The sequence below is a fragment of the Cervus canadensis genome, chromosome 5, assembly GCF_019320065.1.
Source record: "Cervus canadensis isolate Bull #8, Minnesota chromosome 5, ASM1932006v1, whole genome shotgun sequence".
NCBI classification, from domain to species: Eukaryota; Metazoa; Chordata; class Mammalia; order Artiodactyla; family Cervidae; genus Cervus; species Cervus canadensis.
Genome location: NC_057390.1, coordinates 83,362,177 through 83,386,206, shown reverse-complemented (window position 1 = coordinate 83,386,206; position 24,030 = coordinate 83,362,177). Strand labels below are relative to the sequence as shown.

Sequence of the window (24,030 nt, the reverse complement as noted above, 5' to 3'; positions counted from 1 at the left end):
GGGCATGGCAACCCACTCCAGTAGTCTTGCCTGGAGAATCCCATGGACAGAGGAGCCTGGTGGGCTGTATACTCCCAAGAGGTCGCAAAGAGTTGGACACAACTGAAGGACTTAGTAGAAGCTAAATTTTCTAAAGCCTAAGCCAGTCCTTTTTCTCTTGGTTCTCCTTTCCTACTGTATGTCACATTTGTCCTTATAGAAGTCTCAAAATGAAAAGTCTCCATAGCAAAGTAATGAGAGGAGTAGAAGAAATGAAGATGTAAAACCAGGTTGTCACCATCATCTGGTTGCCAGATTTAGTAAATAAAAATACAGGACACCAGTTAAATTTTAATTTCAAATAAATAATATGTTTGCTATAGCAAATATTTCAGACAAAATATTTTTTAGTATAATTATATTATTTAATATTATTATACTAAAAATCTTTTATTTGTCTGAAATTAAAGTTTAATTGAGCATTTGCTGTTGTTGTCTGACAACCCTACTATTAAGTATATTGTGAGTCCTTTTATGAACGAAGACTGCTCTATGCCCTTGTTCCTTGTCCCTTAAATTCTCCCTGTACTGTTCTATAATAGAGAGGATGACCTTGCCAACCGCTGGTTTCAGATCTCACCCATGATCTAACCATATGATTCTGGGCAAGTTATTCATCTTTTTTTTAACACTTAAAATTTTCTCATAAAAGTACACACAAAAAATAGCAGGCTGTGATGTGATCTTCGGATATAGTATACTTTGGAAGGTATTTGAGAAATCATAAGAGTATATATGAAAGCATCGACACCGTTAAAAATTCTAATCGTATCTAAGAGAATATGAAGTTAAACCAGAGGGCAAAGCAAGAAATGTAACACACGTGACAGGAAAAGTCCCAGTCCTTACATAGAATTTTCACTTATAAATCAAGTTAAAAAAAAAATGGCCACAGTTTTCAGCCTTTTTAGCCTCAGCTTCCTAATATATATAGACCTAGAGATGATCATACTAAGTGAAGTAAGTCAGACAGAGAAAGGTAAATATATGTTATCTCTTATATGTGGAATCTATAATATGATACAAATGAACTTATTTCCAAAACAGAAACAGACTCAGGGACAGAAGACTTAAAGTTACTAAAGGGAGAAGGGTGGGGCAGAGGGGATAATTGGGGCCTTTGGGACTATCAGGTACAAACTACTGTGTATAAAATAGATAAACAGCAAGGCTTTACTGTGTCGCACAGGGGAACCGCGTTCAGTATCTTGTGATAAACTAGAGTGGAAAAGAATCTGTGTAACTGAATCACTTTGCCATACACCAGAAACTAACACAATGTTCTCAATTAACTATGAAAGTGTAGTGAAAGTGAAGTCGCTCAGTCACGTCCGACTCTTAGCGACCCCGTGGACTGCAGCCTACCAGGCTCCTCCATCCATGGGATTTTCCAGGCAAGAATACAGGAGTGGGTTGCCATTGCTTTCTCCAATTAACTATACTGTCATTTAAAAAAAGAAGGGAAGAAGTTCTGGTTTTATAAGCTTGAGTTAGGACCAATTTTAGAAAATTTTTAATTTAATTTTTCTTAACCTCTTTATAGTTTTTTTTCTTTATAGTTTTGTGCTTTATTTCTTTTCTGAATTTTTTAAAAAACTGCTTGTGTGTATCATTTATTATTTGAGCTATTTACCCCACATTAAGGAGAGAAGGAAATGGCAACCCACTCCAGTGTTCTTGCCTGGAGAATCCCATGGACAGTGAAGCCTGGCAGGCTACAGTCCATGGGGTCGCAAGAGTTGGACACAACTTAGCAACTAAACCACCACCTCACATTAAAAATAAAATGTGTTTCTTGTAAAATCTTTCTAGATGAGTACTGGCAGAATCACCCAGAGCTCCATGATATTCCAATATACTACGCATCGTCTTTGGCCAAGAAGTGTATGGCAGTGTACCAGACATATGTGAACGCCATGAATGACAAAATCCGCAAACAGATCAACATCAATAATCCCTTTGTTTTCAAACATATTAGTAACCTGAAGGTGAGTGCTTGTGGAAGAAAGAAGGATGAATAATACTCAAGTAAGTCATTAGCAGTGGGAGATGCCTGCCATTGATCCTCTGGTTGACTCCTTGCTGAAGTCTTACCATTTCCTGAAGGAGGCATCACTTTTCTGAGGGATGTCAAAAACTTAGCAACTGGCATTCCTTTTGGCTTAAACATATAAATATTGCCATTTGTTCCAAGCCTCTACATGTTCTCAATATTTACTATTGCTAAATAACTTGGATTTAAAAGGCCCTGATGAGAAAAATATCTGCTATATATTTTTTCTGTTCCTACTCAAACCTAATCATCTTTTTGATTAGCACTGCAGATTCCATATGTGAAAATTTTCATGTTTATTTTTCTAGAGTATTCAGTAAAACCTAATTTCCTTTCATTTAAATAAAAAGTTTCATTTGAACTAATACTCTAATCATAATAACATAATACCCTAAATAATTCAAGTTATAAGTGGTCTTACAATTATTAATAGGTTCTGTTCACAAAGTATTTTTTAGGTTAATTGCTTAGGAATTAGATCCATGTTTTCCCTAGAAACAATGTTAAACTTAGATTTCCAGGCCAACTCAGAATACTGATGAAGTGTGCAAAGCCATTGTGAATCTTTGGGGAAATTCTTTCATCTGTCTTGGATAGATAGAAACCCATTTGACTCTTCCTTCCATTGACTCTGCCTGTCTGCTAGGCACTAAAAATGGTCCTAATGATTTTTTAGTTACCTACAGAAGGTTTTGAAGGTCAGTGTGAACTAATGGCTTTTTTTATCATTTTGTTTTCCTTTCATTCTCAGCCTAAATAAACTGTTCAGGGACTTAAAATGTTTGCTAGTTTTGTCAAGGCCCTTCCGATCACGTGATTAACCTTTTTATATCACTTTTTGGTGTTCTTTACAAATAAGGAATGCTTTATCTTAACATGCTGTTATCATTTCCTTTCCTCTCTCAGAGCATGGATCATTTTGATGACATTGGTCCCAGCGTGGTCATGGCCTCCCCAGGCATGATGCAAAGTGGCTTATCCAGAGAGCTCTTTGAAAGCTGGTGTACTGATAAGAGGAACGGCGTCATCATAGCCGGCTACTGTGTAGAAGGCACACTTGCCAAGGTCAGTCAGAGCCTGAGATTGTTGGGCACTTCCTAATCAAGGCTGCAGAGGTGGCGCTGTCCTCCCAGGTTTCTCCATTGAAGTAGTTCTTTAAATGACATAGGTCTTGATTTTTTAAAATGAGGATGGCAGTAGGCAACTGGAGCTGATCTTACGGTTGACGAATGAGATCCAGGTGATGGATAAGCATGTGAAAGCTTGAGAAGTGCTCATCTAGTTACAGTAAAAAAAAAAAAAAAATGTGGAAGGGAATCTATTTGAGACAAACACATGGATATCCTCATCTGATGAAGAAAAGCTTATTAGCAAGTGTTCTCTTGAAAAGTTGGAGAATTAAAAAGAAAAGTTGGAGAATGTGTTTCAGTTGAGTGCCCACCTTCCTCTTAATATAAAATATTTGAGGGCTTCTCTAGTGGTTCAGTGGTAAAGAATCCGCCTGCCAATGCAGGAGACAGCGGTTTGATTCCTGATCCTGGAGAATCCCACATGCCACAGAGCAACTACGCCCTTGCGCCACAGCTATTGGGCCTGTGCTATAGAGCCAGGAGCCACAACGACTGAGCCCACGTGCCCTAGAGCCTGTGCTCGGCAACAAGAGGAGCCGTCACATTGAGAAGCCTGCGCACTGCAACTAGAGTATTCCCTGCTCCCCGAAACTGGAGAAAAGCCCATGCAGCAGCGAAGACCCAGCACAGCCAAAGATGAATAATAAATTTTTTTAAATGGTTGATATTAACTGTGAGAGATGTAGACACTGATGTGCAAAGCTTGAGATTCTGAACATTCCTGCATCACATTCTCTTATTGATAACTTCTGTTTTATTTTTTAAATACATTATGATTCCCAGCTCTGATCATTTTTATTACTTTACCTTATTCTGCTAGTCATTTAGTGTTGGCTGTGTATCTGACATAGATTTCAGAGTAGAAATACTTCGGTCATTTATACAGATCTCTCACCCGGAAAGGGACTTTCCAGGGCAGATGGTTGGGGATACAAGTGTGCTTTTCCAACCACAAGTTAAAATTCTCCCTTATAGGACTCCAGATACACTGAATTTTTGTTAATCTGCTTATTTTCCAGATTAAGCGTTTGCTTGATTGAAAAAATAAGTATTTGGTATTTCTGAATCAATAGTATTAGGATGCTCTTTGTGCTAAAGGTCCTAAATTAGCATGAGTTTATGGCTAGGTGAAAAAGTAGAAAACATACCTTTTGTTTTCTAATTAGAGAGTTTATGTGTTTTGTTTACTTTTCTTTGTTTATAACAGCATATCATGTCTGAACCGGAAGAAATCACTACCATGTCCGGGCAGAAGTTACCTCTGAAAATGTCTGTTGATTACATCTCTTTCTCTGCGCACACAGATTACCAGCAAACCAGTGAATTTATTCGTGCTTTGAAGCCGCCTCATGTGGTTAGTGTTTGCGTTTGATTTTAGCATTAAAGGCTCAGGAAGAGGCTGGCCCAGCAGCAGCTGGTCCTGAGAGCAGCCCCACCCTGACAGTAGTGCTCTCGTCACAGGCCTCTCATGCCCTTAGATCTGACCTTCACCACTTCCCTTTGAGTTAGGCAAGCTGTGCACTTTCATTTTCTCCATTTTACGTGGGATCTCTGGCTCATATCTACCAACTCAGCTTCCTTTCCATTTTTTTTCTGCTGTCTCCCCAGTAACTTAAGAGCACTGACCTCGCAATGTGACTGCTTTGAATCCCATCTCCATCCCTTACTTGCCCTGTAGCCCTGGGCAAGTGACTTAACCTTTCCTTAGCTCATCTATAAATGGGGATAGTACCACCTCTTAAAGTCTTATGAAAACTAAATGAGAGAATATATATTTAAAGCATGTAACACGGTGCCTGGCATATAGGAAATGCCTCTTAATGTGAAGAGAGGAGAGAGGCAAGCCATCATAGTAAGAGTTAATGATGTAGTTAGATATGAAATATATTGCACAGCTCCTTAAGTTTTATGTAATTTTGATGGTAACTTATATTTTGGTGGGGCTGGAGAGAGTTAAACTAGAAAAAAGTTTCTTAACTTAGAGGAGCACTCACAGAATGTAAGATGAAAGATGAGGAAATGGATGAAGTACCCTCTCTGAGTGTAGCATATATCAAAACTCCATTCCGTTTTATGGTTTGAATAATATTCCATTGCATGTATATACTGTGTTTGGTTTATTCATCTGTTGATGGACACTTGGGTTGTTTCCACCTTTTATAATTAGTGTTTACATTTCCACTATTGTAAATAATGCTGCCATGAACACTGGCATGTAAGTATCTGTTTGAGTCCTTTTTCTCAGTCCTTTTGGGTATATACCGAGGAGTGGATTTGCTGGATCATGGGCTAATTCTATGTTTAACTTTTGAGGATCAGCAAGCTGTTTTCCACAGCAGTTATATACCATTTTACATTCCCACGGCAATGCACAAGGGTTCCAGTTCTCCATATTCTTGTCAGCTTGTTATTTTCCTTTTTAGAATCATTACCATGCTAATAAGGACGAAGCAGCATCTCTGTGTAGTTTTGATTTTCGTTTCCCTGGTGACCAAGGATGCTGAGCATTTTGTGTCCCATGTTGTTCCTTTTTTAGTTCTTTCTAGCAAATAGTCCTAATGGTTACTGCTGCCCCTTCATGAGCAGATTCTCTGGTGGAAAAAGTCCCTCTCCTACCTGGCTTTATATTAGTTAAGTGTAGGCCGTTCATGGGTGTCTACTAATGTATGTGGTTTACAGATATTCTCCCAGATTTTAAAGCCATGGAGGAAAAGCTGTGTTGCACTTCCTCTCTGGAATCACCCCCTCATCCTCAGTCCCATTGTGTTGCTCTCCAGAGTCTAGCTCTGCTGTCAGTTTAAATCCCTGAATTGGATTTGATGTTTACCCTCCTCCAGCAGCCAAGTCAGCCAAGTCTGCCCACACAATAAAATAATAAAAGTACCAGCGGTAGCAGTAAACAACAGCTGGCATTTACTGACTGTTTACTGTGTGCCAAGCGCCGTGCTAGTGTTTTATATATATCAGCTTGCTTACTCCTCACAACCAGCAATGGCTCTGTAGACAAGGCAACGAGATGTTAAATAATTTGCCCAAAGTTACACAGCTAGCAAGTGGCAGTGCCAGGATTTGTGGTATAGCAGCCAGGCCCTAGAGCTGGGGCTCATCATCTCCAGGCCATGTGCCTCTGCCTGTAGTGACACTGGGCAAGCTTCTGTTAGCCCCGGCAAGACATCATCTACCAGTAGTCTGTAGGTTAGAAATGATCTGTCTTGGGGCTTTCCTGGTGGTCCCACGGCTAAGACGCTACACCCGCAATGCAGAGCACCTGGGTTCGATCATTGGTCAAGGAACTAGATCCCACATGCCACAACTAAGACCCAGCGCAGCCAAATAAATATTTTAAAAAAGAAGAACATTAGGAAAAAAAGAATGATCTGTCTTGTAAAATATAGGTTATGAAAGTCAATTAGAAAGACTGTTAGCTAATGCAATACTTGTAAATACCTCTCTGAAACATCATTTCATTTGGTTGTGAAATGTTTTGTATGGCATTACTTTAAGAAACAGAAGAAAGCATCAGAAGTTATTTTTTTCCATAAAAAGCTTCTTTTGATAGTCTTATATTAAGAAACCTGAAGAAAACTCTGTGTGTTTTCTGAGACAGTAGGAGTAGCAGTAGTTGCATGCAAGAACCATGTACATTTAAAGTGGGGAGAGACTACAGAAGTCACCTTGTCCAGCCCCTTCCTAGAAAAAGTCAGCTTCCATAAAGTTGTGTATCTTGCTAATGGCAAATACTGGAATGGAAAAGAGATTTCTTTACTCCCTCTTGAAATAAGCCAAATAGAATGAAAACCTCATACATGTTTGATTGACTGGGGATCCTTAAACGTAGTAAAGTTCAGTGACTTCAAGTATATCTCCATTTCATACAATAACTAATTCAGATAAAGGCCAACACTAACCTGAACTAAGGATGCTTCCCTATGCTCTTTTAAAATTTATGCTTTGTAGATTTTAGTCCATGGAGAACAGAATGAAATGGCCAGATTGAAAGCAGCCCTGATTCGAGAATATGAAGATAATGATGAAGTTCACATAGAGGTTCATAATCCTCGGAATACAGAAGCAGTGACCTTGAACTTCAGGGGAGAAAAACTAGCCAAGGTAAAAGGTTATGGTTTTTAATCCTATCCATTCCTAATAGTTCATAATCCCTTTAGGGAAATGTATATTAAGAAAATCAAGCTCTTAATTGAATCAAAATAATGTGCTCAACGATGATTTCTGTCTACTCAGTATGTTAATACTATAAGACTTTATCCTTGTGTTTTTAGGATTTTTCTATTTCCACTAGTATGTTTTTTCATATGGAAAATTTTCAAATAAATTAGATTTTGAGTTTCATAGCTTTTAATCCACATTCCCAACTTACTTTTCATACCTATATCAGACAGTAAACAAATGTCCATTACTGTTTTGTTTTTTCCACTACTCTTTTTTACTACATCCAATACAGTATTCTGTCTGCCTCCTGGCATTCTCCCTAAGAAACTGAAGATAGGCCCATGTCTAAACATAATGTCTGTGGATACGATGGAATTTATAAAAATTTGTCTTTTCAAGAGTTAATCATTTTTGATGAAATGTAAGATTTTCACAATTTAAAGAAGAAATACTTGAGAAAAAAATTTTTCACCTGGAATTTTAGTGGGATGCTGTTAAGAAGTCTGCATTTTTACCTCCTGTTCATCAAAAGTCTTTTTAAGATACTGGTAACGGGAGCTTTTTTGTGATCTGTCTGAAGCTTTTAATATCAAGATTGTTAATGAGTAACTTGACAGAATTCTTTTAGTACATGAGCCAAATTCCAGGAAGCCATTTGATAAATATCATTTCTTCCAGTCAAATTGAGGAAAATTTGCAGAAATTAGGATGTAAGGCTTTTCTTGCAAAGTAGAGCCAACTGTTGTATTGACTCCTGAATCTCACTGTTCACAGAACTTTCCAGGGGATAGTTTAATGGAAAGGTTCAAATGGTCATCATTATGATTGAGTCCCTGAATTGTTAATTGTGTTTCACAAGATTCTGTTCTGTTCAAATTGTTTTGGGCTCTTTTTCTTCTTTTTTAAAATAGGTCATGGGCTTTTTAGCAGACAAAAAACCAGAACAGGGCCAGCGGGTCTCAGGAATACTTGTTAAAAGAAACTTTAATTATCACATACTTTCTCCTTGTGACCTCTCCAGTAAGTATACTATTAAATGTCGAATGTAATTTGATTTTAGTAGATTAAAAAAATCTGGGACTTCCCTGGTGATTCAGTAGTTAAGACTTCCTGCTTCCACTGCAGAGGGCTCAGGTTCAATCCCTGGTCAGGGAACTGAGATCCACATGCCTTGCAGCCAAAATAATTAATTAACTAAAATTATATATTTTTAAAAAATCTATAAGAAAAAAAGAAAATCTGAAGAACTCTTACCTAGTGGCCAAATTTTAAGTAACAATCTAATAACAGAGTACAAATAGTCAAAACTTAATAATCTAGTTAACGTTATTTGAAAAAAATCTTCCTTGAACTATTAAAATGTTTAAACAACTTTTTTCTTAATTGGAAACATAAGCTCTTCTGTAAGACCAATTGGCTACTGCTGATGCTTCTCAAGCCTGTCTTCTACATTTCACATGAAGTACTGGTACCTTCATTTCCTGAAACGATGTTAGACTCTCCACGTAAACTTTTTGATTTGTATGACCTGTAGTGTTAAGTTGCTTGCTGAGCCTTGTGTTTAAGCCCATGCAAATGTAAGCCATCCTTACTTGTGCAGTAACTATGGTATTTGTGCATGCGTGCTAAGTCGCTTCAGTCATGTCTGACTCTTTCAACCCTATGGATGGTAGCCTGCCAGGCTCCTCTGTCCATGAGATTCTTCAGGGAAGAATATTGGAGTGGGTTGCCATGCCCGCCTCCAGGGGATCTTCCTGAACCAGGGATCAAACCTGCGTCTCTTACACCTCCTGCATTGGCAGGCAATGTATTCTTTACCACTAGCACCACTTGGGAAGCCCCAACTATGGTATTATCTTCAAGTAAATAACTATGCTCAATTCTATTTATATGACACTAATAAAAATGATTTAGCAAGGAATAAGAAATAACAGCAATGTTTAGGATACAGCTGTGAGATGAGCCAACTGTCAGCTTTCAGACCATCACACAGTGGAAATATAACTTGTTCCCTTAACAATTGGTGAGGTCTTACTCTATGCCAGACATTGTGCCAGGTACTGGAAGACTTGAGATGTGTTGAAACACACCATCCCAGGCCTCGAAAAGCTCTCTGTTAAGGGAAAGCATGTTGTGAAGAGTTAATGACAGTACTGACCCAGGACCTACAGAGTGCATGAGTATGTGAGGAGAGAATGGGCCTAGAAGAGTTGTGAAAAGCTTTGTAAACCAGTTGGCTTTTATGCCAGGTGGTGAAGGATTGCTAACCAGAAAAGATGGCAGAACACAGCTGGCCTACTGACTTGGAGTTGTTTAGTGACCTATGTGTTTACGGAAATGAGAGTGCCTTCTGGAGCACAAGTTAACTGTTGGCTGGGGTGGGGGTCCGGGTGGGGGGGGTCGAGTGAGGGGAGGGGGTAAGGGGAACGATATAGAATGGGAACCAATTGCAGAGCACCTTGTTAGCTTGAAAAATGTGTTCTTGTTTATTTTGCTTTTACTTCTCTTTCCTTTACTCCCGATCTGTTTTTGCAAATTGTGTTTTGTGGAACTAGTATTGTTTTTTTACAGCATATTTATTTTAATTTCCTCTCCAGATTATACTGACTTGGCCATGAGCACTGTAAAACAGACCCAAGCCATTCCATATACTGGTCCTTTTAATTTGCTCTATTACCAGCTACAGAAATTGACAGGTGTGTATTTATTGACATTCACTTAATTATTTTCTGTTTTTTGCATGAGTCTATATTGAGGAAAGGATGTTAATTTTGGTAATTGTGTCAGAATTGCACAAATTTTGTTTGTACTTCCCCTGGTCATGTTATCACCTTTAGGTGAAATTTTAAAAATAGACTGATAAACATTTTTAAAATCCCATAATATCTCTTATTATGTGGAATGGAATGTCAAACTACTTCAGTATTCTTGCCTCAAAAACCCCATGAACAGTATGAAAAGGCAAAAAGATAGGACATTTGAGAGATGAACTCCCCAGGTCAGTAGGTGCCCAATATGCTACTGGAGATCAGTGGAGAAATAACTCCAGGAAGAATGAAGGGATGGAGCCAAAGCAAAAACAACACCCAGTAATGGATGTGACTGGTGATAGAAGCAAGATTCGATGCTGTAAAGAGCAATATTGCATAGGAACCTGGAATGTTAGGTCCATGAATCATGGCAAATTGGAAGTGGTCAAACAGGAGATGGCACAGTGAACATCGACATTCTAGGAATCAGCGAACTAAAATGGACTGGAATGGGTGAATTTAACTCAGATGACCATTATATCTACTACTGTGGGCAGGAATCCCTTAGAAGAAATGGAGTAGCCATCATAGTCACCAAAAGAGTCCAAAATGCAGTACTTGGATGCAATCTCAAAAACAACAGAATGATCTCTTTGTTTTCAAGGCAAACCGTTCAAACGGTAATCCAAGTCTATGCCCCGACCAGTAATGCTAAAGAAGCTGAAGTTGAACAGTGCTATGAAGACCTACAAGACCTGCTAGAACTAACACCCCAAAAAGATGTCATTTTTATCTATAGGGGACTGGAATGCAAAAGTAGGAGGTCAAGAAACACCTGGAGTAATGGGCAAATTTGGCCTTGGAGTACAGAATGAAGCAGGGCAAAGGCTAACAGAGATCTGCCAAGAGAACGCACTGGTCATAGCGAACACCTTCTTCCAACAACACATGGACATCACCAGATGGTCAACACCAAAATCAGATTGATTATATCCTTTACAGCCAAAGATGGAGAAGCTCTATACAGTCAGCAAAAACAATACCGGGAGCAGACTGTGGCTCAGATCATGAACTCCTTATTGCCAAATTCAGACTTAAATTGAAGAAAGAGGGGAAAACCAGTAGACCATTCAGGTATGACATAAATCAAATCCCTTATGACCATACAGTGGAAGTGAGAAATATATTTAAGGGACTAGATCTGATAGAGTGCCTGATGAACTATGGATGGAGGTTCGTGACATTGTACAGGACACAGGGAGCAAGACCATCCCCAAGAGAAAGAAATGCAAAAAAAGCAAAAAGGCTGTCTGAGGAGGCCTTACAAATAGCTGTGAAAAGAAGAGAAGCGAGAAGCATGGGAGAAAAGGAAAGATATACCCATTTGAATGCAGAGTTCCACAGAATAGCAAGGAGAGATAAGAAAGCCTTCCTCAGCGATCAATGCAAAGAAATAGAAGAAAACAATAGAACGGGAAAGACTAGAGATCTCTTCAGGAAAATTAAAGATACCAAGGGAACATTTCATGCAAAGATGGGCTCAATAAAGGACAGAAATGGTATGGAGCTAACAGAAGCAGAAGATATTAAGAAGAGGTGGCAAGAATACACAGAAGAACTGTACAGAAAAGATCTTCATGACCCAGATAATCACAAAGGTGTGATCTCTCCCACTTACCTAGAGCCGGACCCCTGGAATGTGAAGTGAAGTGGGCCTTAGGAAGCATCACTTTGAACAAAGCTAGTGGAGGTGATGGAATTCCAGTTGAGCTATTTCAAATTCTAAAACATGGTGCTGTGAAAGTGCTGCACTCAATATGCCAGCAAATTTGGAAAATTCAGCAGTGGCCACAGGACTGGAAAAGGTCCGTTTTCATTCTAATCCCAAAGAAAGGTAATGCCAAAGCATGCTTAAACTACTGCACAGTTGCACTCATCTCACACACTAGTAAAGTAATGCTCAAAATTCTCCAAGCCAGGCTTTAGCAATACGTGAACCTTGAACTTCCAGATGTTCAAGCTGGATTTAGAAAAGGCAGAGGAACCAGAGATCAAATTGCCAACATCCGCTGGATCATCAAAAAAGCAAGAGAGTTCCAGAAAGACATGTATTTCTGCTTTATTGACTATGCCAAAGCCTTTGACTGTTGGATGACAATAAACTGTGGAAAATTCTGAAAGAGATGGGAATACCAGACCACCTGACCTGCCTCTTGAGAAACCTGTGTGCAGGTCAGGAAGCAACAGTTAGAACTGGACATGGAACAACAGACTGGTTCCAAATAGGAAAAGGAGTACGTCAAGGCTGTATATTATCACCCTGCTTATTCAGCTTATATGCAGAGTACATATGAGAAACGCTGGTCTGGAAGAAGCACAATCTGGAATCAAGATTGCCGGGAGAAATATCAATAACCTCAGATATGCAAATGACACCACCCTTATGGCAGAAAGTGAAGAAGAACTAAAGAGCCTCTTGATGAAAGTGAAAGAGGAGAGTGAAAAAGTTGGCTTAAAGCTCAACATTCAGAAAACTAAGATCATGGCATCTGATCCCATCACTTCATGGGAAATAGATGGGGAGACAGTGGAAACCGTGTCAGACTTTATTTTGGGGGACTCCAAAATCACTGCAGATGGTGATCGCAGCCATGAAATTAAAAGACGCATACTCTTCGGAAGGAAAGTTATGCCCAACCTAGATAGCATATTTAAAAGCAGAGATATTACTTTGCCAACAAAGGTCCATCTAGTCAAGGCAATGGTTTTTCCAGTGATCATGTATGGATGTGAGAGTTGGACTGTGAAGAAAGCTGAACACTGAAGAATTGATGCTTTTGAACTGTGGTGTTGGAGAAGACTCTTGAGAGTCCCTTGGACTGCAAGGAGATCCAACCAGTCAATCCTAAAGGATATCAGTCCTGGGTGTTCATTGGAGGGACTGATGTTGAAGCTGAAACTCCAATACTTTGGCCACCTGATGCAGAGAGCTGACTCATTTGAAAAGACCCTGATGCTGGGAAAGATTGAGGACAGGAGTAGAAGGGGACGACAGAGGATGAGATGGTTGGATGGCATCACCGACACAATGGACATGGTTTTGGGTGGACTCCGGGAGTTGGTGATGGACAGGGAGGCCTGGCGTGCTGCGGTTCATGGGGTCTCAAAAAGAGTTGGACACGACTGAGCAACTGAACTGAACTGAGTATCTCTTATTCTTGATCCACATAAAATTCTAAAATTGATAGTAGTTTTTGCTTCTTGTATTTAAAATCCACTTCAGTTTACATAATTTTTATACCTAGTATACCTAAATTTTATAATGTCTTTTCTTTGTTCAATGAAAACAATTTTTCTGGTTCTATCAGTACAGATCTATAGACCAGGTTTTTTAAGAGTGCATGACCACTGCCCAAAGGTCAGTAAAGAGTAACCTCTTCTGTTTTCATATGAGACCATTTTTAATTGGAGACTTTTGTGGATGAACATCATGAAGGTCAAAGACTAAAAACGTGGGCTCTCTCTGATAAACAAGAGCTTCAAATTGCAAAGTTATACTTTTTATTAACATGTTCTTTGTAATTGACATAGTACAGTACTGCTAAAAGATGAACCAGTAAAAAGAACATCTTTTTTTTTTTTAACCTCAGAACCTCATGTTAGAAAATAACACAGGCAGGAGGGGGGATCGGGATGGGGAACACATGTAAATGCATGGCTAATTCATGTCAATGTATGGCAAAAACCACTACAATATAAAATAAATAAATAAAAAATAAAAGAAAAAAAAGAAAATAACACAGGAAGTTAATAAAATATGTCTGAAAGTGTTAAGTGTCAGCTGCTGAGCAGCTGAGCAGTCAACTGAGCAGTTGTGTCCAACTCTTTGCAACCCATGCACTATAGACCTCCAGGCTCCTTTGTCCATGGGATTCTCCAGGCAAGAATATTGGAGTGGCTTGCCATTCCCTTCTCTAGGGGATCTTCCAGACCCAGGGATTGAACCTGGGTTTCCCGCCTTGCAGGCAGATACTTTACCATCTGAGCCACCAGGGAAGCTCAAAATATGTCTGAATTAACCCTTAATTAAAAGGTTACTGGGAAGACCAGAAAAGCTTTATCTTAGACAATGGAATTGCCCTGTAGAACTATTAAAACCTGTTAAGACAGAAGGTAGAAGTGACGGTTCATGTTAAATATTAAGATGCTAGTTGCTGAATCTCTTTGTACAAACATAGATGTTTGACAGACATCAGTTTGCAATTGATAACATGTTTGTTCAAGGTAAATTGTATCTAGTTATGTGAACTTTTGTAATATAATGCATGTTGATCTCTTTCAATTGCTATTAGCAATTTATATAAAATCTACTTAACTATTTAAAGTCTTTATTAAATTTTTTTCATTGTATCATCTTATTTCAGCTATCTCTATAAATAAATAATTATGCTCTAGAAGATTATTTTTAATTTTTTATTATGGCTTTTTTCCAAAATTTTTTATATTTACACAATTTTTAAAGGTTGCTTTCCATTTATAGTTATTACAAAATACTGGCTGTCTTCCTCATGTTGTACAACACATCCTTGAGCCTATCTTATACCTAGTAGTTTATACCTCCCATTTCCCTGCCTTATATCGCCCCCTTCAAAAAATTATATACATCTTAACAGTTTCTTTTTTTTCAGGTGATGTGGAAGAATTAGAAATTCAAGAAAAGCCTGCTTTGAAAGTGTTTAAAAATATTACTGTAATACAGGAACCAGGAATGGTGATATTAGAAGTAAGATGAGATCATTTACCTAAACAAGGAGGGGGAAATGTTTTGAGTTCACATGTAATTATAGAGAAAATTGGGTTCTTCCAAGTTAGGAAAAAAAATTGTTGGAAAATATATGTGTATATTTTTCTTTGCAAGATCAGCTTTAAATATAGCATATCTAGGCATTTTCTATATAGTTACAATAGCATAGACACTAATAAATTAAGACTTAGTATTTAGTTTGTGTAATGAGCCAAAGTCTCTCATATGAGTAAGTGTTAACTGATTTTGTGGTATCCTAGAATGTCTTCAGTAATATCAAAAGGTTTTAAAATTCTCAAGATAAAAATATAATTGTTACTTTAAAGCAAACAAACTTGTTACGCAGTTCTTCTTAAGAGGGTGGAATCCTGAAGTTTCAATTAGCAACATTAAAATGACCCAAATCCACAAAGGCTCGAAATGATTAATTTAGATAAATGTGGTTCCCACTGTATAATTTTATTTATTTATTTTTTATTTATTTTTTCCCTCTGTTATAACTTTAAATTCATACTGGTAGAATTTAGGACCCACACACAAATGACTTTGATGGTTCATTTTCATAGGTTGTGAAAGTCACTTAGTCATGTCCAACTCTTTGTGACCCCATTGACTATACAGTCCATGGAATTCTCCAGGCCAGAATACTGGAGTCCGTTACCATGCCCTTCTCCAGGGATCTTCCCACCCCAGGGATCAAACCCAGGTCTCCCACATTGCAGGCAGATTCACCGTCTGAGCCACCAGGGAAGCCCTTTCATGGGTTGGCGTCTATTTAAAGAAGGATTTTCTCAGTGAGTCCTGGAACTGAATGATCCAGGAAGATACCTTGTCTGTTTCTCTGCCTCACGGCAGAGTGTAAATTTCCCAGCTCTGTGGTCTACCATTCTGTTTATACATACTACTTTTTAAACAAACAGAAAAAGATCGTTCAGTGCTGATCCCACTGCAGTTCTCTGATTTAAGTTTGAATTGTATTTATAAGGCTAAAAGTAACTGAAAAACTGTCAAGAGAAATAGTTATCTATAACATGAAGTTATATAAAATAGTATATTCATATAAAGCATATCTGAGAAAGGGGAGAAGTTATTACAGACATTAATTTAGCTCTTGCTACTAAATACTATTAAGAGAATGCATTTTTTTATTTCCTAGAATTAACATGCCAAAGAAGATCTTCAAGGTAGATCTTCAAGTGACTCTTATTGCTTATAAAAGTACTCTTTGGAGAGATAATAATAAGAGGCGGGGTGGGTGGGGGTCTCACCTAACCTAGTAGACAGGGAAGACTTTCTAGAGCATTGGGCACATGGCAGTGACAGAGCATCTTAGGCTTCATATGAGAGACAGAAGTAAATCTTTAAAGACGATACTGGCTGTGCTACTAAAATCTAGTGGCTAGAAATTTGAGTTTGAATCCTAAAACTAGCAATTAATTACTGTTTGTTATCTGATGCAAATTACTTTTGAGTCAATTTACTCCTTTATGATGAAGATGTGAGTTAAATGAGAGGATGCCTATAAGACACTCACCACAAAGGACGTACTTGTTGTTTAAAAATAAAAATTAGAGAAGTCAGCATTATTAGTTAATTTCAGTAAATAATGGGTCAGTTGATTTCAGCGACATGCTAGAAGTGGGAGTCCCCCACGTACAGTCTGTGGATGGGTGGTGGTGATTGCGGTTTGTGGGCGTGGCTGGGCCGTACCCCACTAATTCTGCCTCTTGCTTTGCAGTGGTTGGCAAATCCTTCCAATGATATGTATGCAGATACAGTCACAACCGTGATACTAGAAGTTCAGTCAAACCCGAAAATAAGGAAAGGTACAGAATTACTTCATTTTTTTCAATTCTTTCATTTCTCCCATGGTTCTGTGAAATAAAAAGCAGAAAACAGTCCTCAAGAACTTGAAATCTCTTGATTGTTTCATTCCTGTAATTCAAGATATATGAATAACAGTGTATATTACTAATATTTTACTTACGTTTTATCCTGAGTCTCCATTTGTGCTGTAAAAATGTGGTTGCAATTAACAGGAAGATAAAAATCTCTTTAGTAATAGTCCTCTTAAGAACAATCAGAAATTCCAGAATATTGCTGAATTGAGCCAACATTTCTAATATGAAAATATGCTGCTATATTCATGTCTAGTAAAACTTGTTAAACAAAATGGAATTTCCATTGGGTGCAGTTTTGCAGTAATTTTGTTTTCTAAGAAGCATTTTTTAATCAAAGAAAACACCCATAAAAATATCTTTGTATCATTTCTTCATAGTTTGATTCTATTTTATACATAATTCAGTATAACACATGTTAAGGTACACATGTACGGTGGGCCTTTGTGTTCCTGGGGAGAAAGCTATGCTTGAAACATTCTGGGAAGCCTCACATGCCAGCTCTATTCTAGAAGCACCTTCAGTGAAACACTCTGATTCTTCTTTGATAGCATTTGCTCCTGTTGCGTTTCTTAAGCTGCTAACACCTCAGTCTAGATCTGGAAACAGCAGCTGTCTCTGTACCTGCATGCATGTTCAGCCCTACCTGCCATTTATTTTGAGTCCCCTCATTCTGAGGACACATAAGAAAGCTACACATTTTCCTCAATTTACCTCCACAGGTAGATGCTGTATGTACGTTTGTCACTTAAAGGATTCCAGTTAACCATTTTGGTTTCTCAGCAACTATCTTCTGACTGTTGATTTGGAAATTATCCTAACCAGGAATATGGACATTGAACCCACCGTTGCTTTTTTCCCCCAGGTGCAGTACAGAAGGTTTCTAAAAAATTAGAAATGCACGTTTACAGCAAGAGGCTGGAGATCATGCTCCAGTAAGTGTCGCCTGATTACTGCTCAGCCGGGTAGTGACGCAGGAGGGAGGCGCTCAGTGGTGCCATCGCTGCCTGGCTGAGATGCTCAGACGAGGCCACCGAACTGGTCTGGTGCCTGTTTTCTATCAGTAAAGTGGCTTGAGCTGCTTCCTTCCAACTAAACACCGCAGCCACTGCTGACTGTAACTCACAGGAGGCCTTTGGAATTGATTTTAGAGGCCCAGAGAGCCAGTGGACTGGGGTGCTGGGATTTGAAGACTACTCCAGTGCTTCGTAGCTGTGGGGCTTTAAGCAAATCTGTGTCTGTTTCCCTCCCATCTGAAAGGGGCTCCTTACCAAAATGAAGTGAAAGTGAAAGTCGCTCAATCATGGCCGACTCTTTGCGACCCCATGGACTATACAGTCCATGGAATTCTCCAGGCCAGAATACTGGAGTGGGTAGCCCCTTTCCCTTCTCCAGGGGATCTTCCCAACCCAGGGATCAAACCTAGGTCTCCTGCACTGCAGGCAGATTTGTTACCAGCTGAGCCACCAGGGAAGCCCCCTTAGCAAAACACATACAGGTTAAGATAATGTATATAAAGTACCTAACACAGTGCCTGCTGAATGGAGCATTTTTAATAAACGATAGCTGTGTATTTTACCTGTCTTGTAAAATTAATAAAATACCTGAAAGTAAATATATCTCAGGGGTAGATGGGGATAAATGCTGTGGCTGACAGTAAAGACTCTGCCTGCAATGCATGAGGCCTGGGTTTGATCACTGGATGGGGAAGATCCCCTGGAGTAGGAAATGGCAACCCACTCCAGCATTCTTGCCTGGAGAATCCCACGGACAGAGGAGCCTGGCGGGCTATAGTCCATGTGGTCACAGCAGAGTTGGACACTACTGAGCGGCTGACACTTTCACTTTTTGGGGGTAGGTATAAGTATTACACTTCACAACTACAGGCTATTTCCAATATTATTTTCACCAAAATATATAAAACTGTACTCTACATATTTATAAAGCATTTTCCACTAATAATGCATCTTTGTTTATTTTAAGGGACATATTTGGAGAAGACTGTGTTAGTGTAAAAGATGGTTCTATTCTTAGTGTCACAGTAGATGGAAAAACTGCTAACATAAACTTGGAGACACGGGTATGTAGCTGTTCATTTCTACATTTCAAGACATTTGGGGGAAAAAAGTGAAAGCAAAAATCTCTTACATTTTGGCATTTCCTTCCAGTTTTTTCCTACATTTTAAAAATTATGTTTGTGTTACCAGTTTTGCGTCCTTACTTTTTATTTCTCTTTTGTCATAAGCATTTTTTGCATGTTGCTGCATGGCGCACATTTCCCTTGTCTTTATTACGCCACTGTTTTCTATTTGCATAATGTGCCTTAACCTCAGCATTTCTCTAGTTTGGCGTCCAGTTGACTCCAGATTTTTCAGAGAAGTTGCTCTTCTGTTGGCAGCAAGATCCAAGTGATTTTTCCAAACAATGGGCTTCCAGAGTATAGGGCCTCCTCCCACCACACCCAGCAGATCTTTCAGGATTATGTCACAGGCAGAAATGAATAAGTATATCCTCCTTTTGGAGTTGTTTTTGAAGATTAAAACAGTTCTACTAAACAAATAACACTTTTGGTATTTCTTCTGTATAAACTTTGGCTGTTTAGATGTTTTGAAAAAACACTAGATTTATTTTACCTCAATAAGAAAAACCAAAAAAAGCTAAGAACCTAGAGAAGAAATATTGAGAGCTAGTAAACCTATGAAACAAACATTCAAATGAGATCCACTAATAATTAAAGGAAATACAGATTTAAAGCATGGGACGTCACTGTTTCTGTGCTTATATTGGCACAAGTTAAAAAGGGTGCTATGACCCAGTAACAGTGAAAGAAGCGGGGAACAGTGACGTCCAGGGCTATTTTGGACAAGGAGGAGGCTGGAAGTTGGGTGGTGCATTCTTTCTGCAGGGTGGTTTGGTGATCTGCATCCAAAGTCTTCAAAAAATACTTTTATCCACAATTCCACTTGCTGGATTTAACCAAAGAAGATAATTAGGCAAGTGAGCAAAAGTATCTATAAAAGGATGTCTGTTTTAGCATTGATTATAACATAGAACGGAGAAGGCAATGGCACCCCACTCCAGTATTCTTGCCTGGAAAATCCCATGGATGGAGGAGCCTGGTGGGCTGCAGTCCATGGGGTCGCTAAGAGTTGGACACGACTGAGCGACTTCACTTTCACTTTTCACTTTGATGCATTGGAGAAGGCAATGGCACCGCACTCCAGTGTTCCTGCCTGAGAATCCCAGGGATGGGGGAGCCTGGTGGGCTGCCATGTATGGGGTCGCTCAGAGATGGACACGACTGAAGCGACTTAGCAGCAGCAACAGCAGCATAATGTAGAAAAACTGCAAGAGACCTACATTTCCAAGAGTAGGATCTAATAAATAAAACAACTGAAAAAATAATGTGTGTTATACCCTTATAATGATACTATATGTATAGCCACTAGGAATGATTTATTAATGTGCAAAGTTGTCCACTTACATTATTGAATGGGAGGGGAAAGTTACAAGATAGCAAGTATGATAAATTATCCCATTTTTGTTTTAAAGGAATGTGTGTATAGCCAGAAGTCTAGAAGATTATATACTGAAAGGTTAACAGTAGTTATCAGTAGGTCATAGAATTAAGGGTGTTTTCATTGCTGAATTTTTACATAAGGGATATTTATTGTGTGACAAAAATTCTTTTAAGCAGCTTAGTAATTTGCAGTTAAGAAATAACTGGGAGATGACTGGGCTTCCCAGATGGCGCAGTGGTAAAGAATCCGCCTGCCAGTGCAGGAGACGTGGTTTCGATCCCTGGGTCGGGAAGATCCCTTGGAGGAGGAAACGGCAACCCACTCCAGTATTCTTGCCTGGGAAATCCCATGGACAGAGGAGCCTGCAGGATACAGTCCATGGACTCACAAAGAGTTGGACGTGACTGAGTACGCATGCACAGGAGATGATGAGTGAATAGAGATCAAATTTAATACCAGGTGTTGAGTAGATGACCGAATCTATTGTTTGCTCAGTATTTCAGTAATTTGTATTGCATAGACTAAATTCCTTGGAGTATCATTTGCTGGATCAAAACACAGGCTGTGAAGTAAACAGTTCTCTCAGCTTTCCTTGTATTCTTTTTCTCCTCCCAAGTTAGCCTCTAGTTAGACCCAGTCGTCATGCCACTGGGGATCTCTGCATCCAGCTGCAGGCTCACAGATGTGCAGTGCAGCCATTCTGGCTTTTGGTAATCCAGGCCCCACCCCCTTGGGAACCAGTTGTTTTTAAAGAGCATTAGTTTACCTCGTATATAATTCTAGACACTTGTGTTAAAAGGCATGTCTGTGCTCTCACTTTCAGACTGTAGAATGTGAAGAAGGCAGTGAGGATGACGAGTCCCTCCGAGAAATGGTGGAACTGGCAGCCCAGAGACTGTACGAGGCCCTCACACCCGTCCACTGACAGCCTCTCTCTGTCGGCGTTCAGCCTTTTGTAATGCCTGATTCTACTTCTGTTGCTTAAAATAAAATACATTCATTTCTCTGGGGTAGCCTGTTCACTTCGATGGCAACTGGCCTTTATCCCAGCACCTTGAATACTGCTAAATCACCACCAAATTTGTCCATTATTCTCGCACTGCTGAATAAACCGCTGTTATTGATTCTGCTTCTAGGCATGTATGCAGCTCCCTCGGGAACTTCAGATCTGTTCCCAGCAGCCGGGTCAGAATGTCTTATGTCCCTTTTAAGGAAAGGTAATGTGTGATGGTTTGAGTTTTCATTTATATCCTCTGAATTTGAATTACTAATTAGAGATTATCACTTAAAAGTTTTAAGCCCCCTTTCTATTCCTTCCCAATATTCTTGCCAAATTCGTTAATTTATAGTTTGTAACATCAGGACTTTAGAGATTCAATATTATTTTCTTTGTATAATTCAATTCAGAGATATTCAGAATAGAATTTTTGTGACTCAGGTTCAAGGGTTTTATTCTTATGTTGTTGAATTGTTTTATGCGTAAAGTAATCAGTAGTCCAGTTTCCTCAAGTACAAGTAATTCAGACTTGCAAGTAACTGGACACAGGAGTGTTGGGTGCCGTGTGCTGAGGGCTCAGGCCGGGGCTGCTTTCCCAGGGAAAGGGCCTGATTGCTCCCTCTGAACGAGAATGAGCACAGACGGGGGCCAGCTCCTCACGTCGCAGCCCAGCTGCAGAGCTGTGACACTCACTGTCAGGCTCAAGCCTCCACTCATCCAGTCACTGTTTAGTTCTTCCCTGTGCTTCAGTGGTACACGTCAGTGCCTGAATCTGAATTTTTGCTTGAAACAAAATACATCTATTTCTATAAGGTACTCTACTTTGGCCCAAAGCAGAGGTCTGAGGGTCACCTTTTATAAGTGGCATTTAAGATTTTGTTGAGATAGATTTAAAAACATTTTTAAGTTAATACACACTTGTGTTATCTTTACAACCCAGGTCATATACAGCGAAAAGAGCAAGTCCTGTTTCCCAGTCCCTCCCCCTAAGGTACCAATTTCAGTTAAGGATGCTGAGCTGCTCTTGAATCTGCACTGTGGCTCTGAGTCCAGGTCATTTTCGCCCATCTGGTTCCTGCCACAGTGTTTCTTCTCTCCCTATGATTGATTCCTAAAATAACAGACCTGCCCTCAAGCCACCCCTGCTGGGAATCCTGCAGGGCTTCTTCACCTTAATTAGGGTGAAGTCCAAACCTTAACTTGGCCTCACAGGGGGTTCTCAACCCTGGCTGCACATTGGAATCACGTGGGAAGCAGTGACGCTGTGCTGATGCCCACATCCCACCATCTGCAGTGTAGTTAACTGGTCTGCAGTGATCTACTTCATCAGCACACTCTTAAAGCGCTCAGGTGATACTAGTTGAAGCCGAGAACTCCCAACCTAAAGACAGGGTCCCTGCCTGCCTCCAGCTCCAGCCACTCCCCCGACACTCCATGTCCAAGCCACGAAACCGACAACTTTTCTAACACACATGGCTTCCCTGCTGGTCTTCCCCTTAAGCTCAGTTCTTTCGGGACATCCTTCTGGCTCACTTCGATCACAACTGTCAAACTTCATGGCTATGACTGAGGTGACAAGGACTCTTCTTTGAGCAAACATGGGCCAGGCTCCTCTGTCTTCTAAGCCTCCACCTTGGGTCCTACTCTTAGCCCCTTTAGATCAGTTTTAGCGAGAATCCCACTGAGTCGGTTTAACAAAAATTCTTCACTATTGATCTAATCACCCAGAATAGCCACTCAAATTCCTCATCCTGATATCACCCTACCCTGCCTTCAGTGGGAACCCTGTCAGGGAGATTTATCCTCCCTCCTTGTGGTTTCACATTCACCTGACCCCTCCCCCTGCTCCTTGGCTACATACAGACCCCCACTCTTCTTTCTTATATCCAGAGTTTAGTTAGGTCCATAAATCAAGGTAAATTGGAAGTGGTCAAGCAGGAGAGGGCAACAATGAACACTGACATTTTAGGAATCAGTGAACTAAAATGGACTAGAATCAGTCAATTTAACTCAGATGACCATTATATCTACTACTGTGGGCAAGAATCCCTTAGAAGAAATGGAGTAACCATCATAGTCAACAGAAGAGTCTGAAATACAGTACTTGGATGCAATCTCAAAAATGACAGAATGATCTCTGTTCGTTTCCAAGGCAAACCATTCAATATCACAGTAATCCAAGTCTATGCCCCGAACAATAATGCTGACGAAGCTGAAGTTGAACGGCTCTATGAAGACCTACAAGACCTTCTAGAACTAAACACCCAAAAAACGATGTCCTTTTCATCATAGGGGAACTGGAATGAAAAGTAGCAATTTAGAGATACCCCAAACAACAGGCAAATTTGGCCTTGGAAGACAAAATGAAACAGGGCAAAGCTAACAGAGTATTGCCTAAAGAATGCTCTGGTCATAGCAAACACCCTCAACAACAACACAAGAGGACTCTACACATGGACATCACCAATGGTCAATACTGAAATTAGATTGATTATATTCTTTGCAGCCCAAAGATGGAGAGGCTCTAAAATACAGTAGCAAAAAACAAACCGGGAACTGACTGTGACTAGATCATGAACTCAAATTGCCAATTCAGAATTAAAATCGAAGAAAGTGGGGAAAAACCACTAGATCCATTCGGGTAATGACCTAAATCAAATCCCTTAAT

General features: G+C 39.6%; 2 protein-coding genes across 4 annotated transcripts in view; both read left to right on the top strand.

Moving 5' to 3' along the window:
- Nucleotides 1-21,371, top strand: part of CPSF3 (cleavage and polyadenylation specific factor 3) — a 34,786-nt gene extending 13,415 nt beyond the window's left edge. For all 3 annotated transcript variants that reach the window (XM_043469391.1, XM_043469392.1, XM_043469393.1), the window contains 11 exons: nucleotides 1,852-2,027; nucleotides 2,999-3,157; nucleotides 4,430-4,576; nucleotides 7,180-7,332; nucleotides 8,304-8,412; nucleotides 9,990-10,088; nucleotides 14,831-14,925; nucleotides 16,685-16,772; nucleotides 17,710-17,779; nucleotides 18,828-18,924; nucleotides 21,189-21,371. In XM_043469391.1, coding sequence (XP_043325326.1) covers nucleotides 1,852-2,027; nucleotides 2,999-3,157; nucleotides 4,430-4,576; nucleotides 7,180-7,332; nucleotides 8,304-8,412; nucleotides 9,990-10,088; nucleotides 14,831-14,925; nucleotides 16,685-16,772; nucleotides 17,710-17,779; nucleotides 18,828-18,924; nucleotides 21,189-21,290 — 1,295 coding nt within the window. In that variant the 3' untranslated portion in view covers nucleotides 21,291-21,371. The remainder of the gene's footprint in view (nucleotides 1-1,851; nucleotides 2,028-2,998; nucleotides 3,158-4,429; nucleotides 4,577-7,179; nucleotides 7,333-8,303; nucleotides 8,413-9,989; nucleotides 10,089-14,830; nucleotides 14,926-16,684; nucleotides 16,773-17,709; nucleotides 17,780-18,827; nucleotides 18,925-21,188) is intronic.
- Nucleotides 21,372-21,993: 622 nt separating this feature from the next.
- LOC122442503 (isoamyl acetate-hydrolyzing esterase 1 homolog) overlaps nucleotides 21,994-24,030 on the top strand; it is a 15,047-nt gene continuing 13,010 nt past the window's right edge. The window contains exon 1 of the mRNA XM_043470360.1: nucleotides 21,994-22,056. Coding sequence (XP_043326295.1) covers nucleotides 21,994-22,056 — 63 coding nt within the window. The remainder of the gene's footprint in view (nucleotides 22,057-24,030) is intronic.